Below are 2,444 nucleotides of genomic sequence, written 5' to 3'. Positions count from 1 at the left end.
GAGAGGAAGGGTAGGGTGTGCTGCACGCCTCGCAGCGTCACTTGCCTGCCTCCCGGCCACTGCCTCCTTCTCCATCTCTCTTCTCGCCCTGTTTCACTGCTGCCCACGCCGCCCATCCCTCTTCCGCCTCTCACAACACGCACGCACGCCACCGGACGCCAAACGACAACGCGTGCGCGCACACGCCGCAGCCAGAAGGACATCGCGTCGCCGCACCTCTGCTCTCTCCCGCTGTCCCACCTGCCCTCCTCGTCCGCTGTGCTGCGCCATCTCATCCCCCCACTACCCCCTCTGCTGTTGCCTCCCCCGTCTGCCTCGGCGCTGCCCTTCTCAGCCTCTCGCTCTCGTCCGCTTGCGGCCATGGCGTACAGTGTCCCCCTCATTCTGTACGTGATCATCCAGTTGGCGGCGCTCCTCTTGCTGCTGGTGGGAACGCCGATCGAGATGTTTCGCGTGATGGTTCCAAATGGCGATCCCATTTGCATCACCCTGTGGGGTAGTCCTTATACGTGCAGGTCCAGTGACTACTTACTCTACATCGAGATGCTATATGGGACTTGCCCCTCCCGTGTCTCGCGTTTCCGCGTTGCACAGGCGTTCGTCATCATCTCCATCGCCGTGTACTTGGCGGCGTTTACTGCAGGCCTTACTTTGCTGTTCTGCTGCTCTTTCCTCCGCGTGGTCTGCCTGGCGCTGAACGTGGTTGGCGCTGGCACCTTGTGCGTTGTGTGGGTGGCCATGGTGGTGACGTACAACAAGGTCGATGGCCCACAGTGCTCCAGGCTGAAGGATCGCGGCACCCTTGGCGTCGGGCTCATTCTCCTGGTGGTGGCCTGGATACTGGATATCATCAACATCATCTTCCTGCTGATACCGTCACAGGTGAGGGAATCAGTTGAGAGTGTGAACTCGAAGGAATACACAGAGCAAGAATAGGAGTGAAGAAGCCACAGGGAGCGGAGGGCGAGCTCGACAGCAGCACTGCACCTCCACGAAGCCGCACTCGAGGAGGAGCTGGTGTGAGCGAGGAGGAGCGTGCGGAAGCTGCGGGTTCCCGTGTGTGCCCTTGGCCGGCCCATCGCTCTCGGTGTGCGCGTGCGTGTCTTGGCTAGTGTGGCCCTGTGCGTCTCCCCTTCCCCTTCCTCTTCCCCGAAGCGCTGCTGTGGTGCCGGCGCATGGCTGCTGGGCTGTTGGTGGCGGCGCGGCGCGCAGGGGGGAGCGCCCGGTGTCGGTGCTGACGGCTGCGCTCTCTCCTTCGTGTGTGCTCGCCGGCGCGGCGACCTGCGCTGCGCAGAGTGGGCAGCGCACACCCTGCGCGCCGACACGGCGTGTGCGTGTGCGCTGGCGCATGCGCCCCTGTGACCCTCCTCCGCCGTCTTCCGTGAGCGGCTCCCGCGACCGCGACCGCGCCCTTCTGCTGCGGCTGCGGCTCTTGCGTGCTGCTGGCGCGCCGACACGTGCGGAGCGCTGTCTCGGTGCTGGTGCTTTGTTGGCGGTTGCCGCCCCGCGCTCTCGCCTTACTTGACGTTCTTCTCTTTCGAGCTCACTTATGCTTGCTGCTCTCTTCTCGGCGCCGAGGGAGGCGTGGCGTGCGCGTGCGTGCTGGCGGAGGCGGCGGCTGACGGTGGCGACGGCGCAGCGAAGGGCGGCCGCCGTGCCTCAGAGCGCACGCACACAGGCACACATGCACACACACGCGGCGCCGCGGACAGGGGGGCTGCAGGCGGAGCGGAGCCGAGGCGCGGCTGCTTTCCTGCTCGCTCCTCTGGCGTCTGGCTCGCGTATGTCTGCGTCTGCGCCCCCTGTGTGGCTGTGTCTCCGCGCCTCTCTCTTGCGCGATTTGTTTCGATGGCTTTGTTGCTTGCGCACCCCACTCAGTCCTCCAGGCTCCACTGTGTGGAGTCCCCACGCCGTATGACGGGGTGCAGCGGGCCTGGCGCGACGGAGGGAGAGAAGCACGGCGTGCAGGTAGACTGCGGGGTCTCACATGACCCTGACCTGTGGCTGGGCAGCATTCTCCCCGGGCTCGTGCGGCATGTACCACCGCCACCGCCTGCGCCCTGGCGCGCGACGCTGAGGGCGGCCCCGCTGGGAGCACGGCGTGCGGCGATGGCGCAGGCACGTCTGCGAGGGGGCGGAACGGGGAGGGGGCGGTGCGAGCCCCCTGGACGCATGGGCCCGGTGCAGCGGCAGGACGGCTCGTCGTCGACGACGCGGATGTGGCCGCCGTGCCACAGGGCGTAGGGGCGCGCTGCTGCTGCACGCGCGCATGTGTCGGCCTGTGCGCGGTGGTATGGAGGCGGTGGGAAGCCGGTGCGTGCCTCGCTGATTCGGAGAGACGTGCGGATCAGCACCCCTAAACAAAAGCAAAACGACGAGTGCACATGCACACATCTCTCTATATGGCTGCGTACATATGTGTGCATGCGCCAACAACACCGCCG

The 2,444-nt window shown here is 66.1% G+C and overlaps 1 protein-coding gene across 1 annotated transcript; it reads left to right on the top strand.

Annotated features, from left to right (window-relative positions):
• Window positions 1-360: 360 nt before the first annotated feature.
• Window positions 361-936, top strand: LmxM_33_1920e_1 (uncharacterized protein; the record flags this gene model as incomplete). Its single annotated transcript, XM_003886458.1, has 1 exon — window positions 361-936. The coding sequence occupies one exon, from the start codon at window positions 361-363 to the stop codon at window positions 934-936; it is 576 nt and encodes a 191-aa protein (XP_003886507.1).
• Window positions 937-2,444: the final 1,508 nt, after the last annotated feature.

This window comes from Leishmania mexicana, contig 76 (genome assembly GCF_000234665.1).
Source record: "Leishmania mexicana MHOM/GT/2001/U1103 WGS CADB00000000 data, contig 76, whole genome shotgun sequence".
Lineage (NCBI taxonomy): Eukaryota > Euglenozoa > Kinetoplastea > Trypanosomatida > Trypanosomatidae > Leishmania > Leishmania mexicana.
The sequence above is the reverse complement of the archived record's forward strand: the minus strand, read 5'-3'. Positions and strand labels throughout refer to the sequence as shown.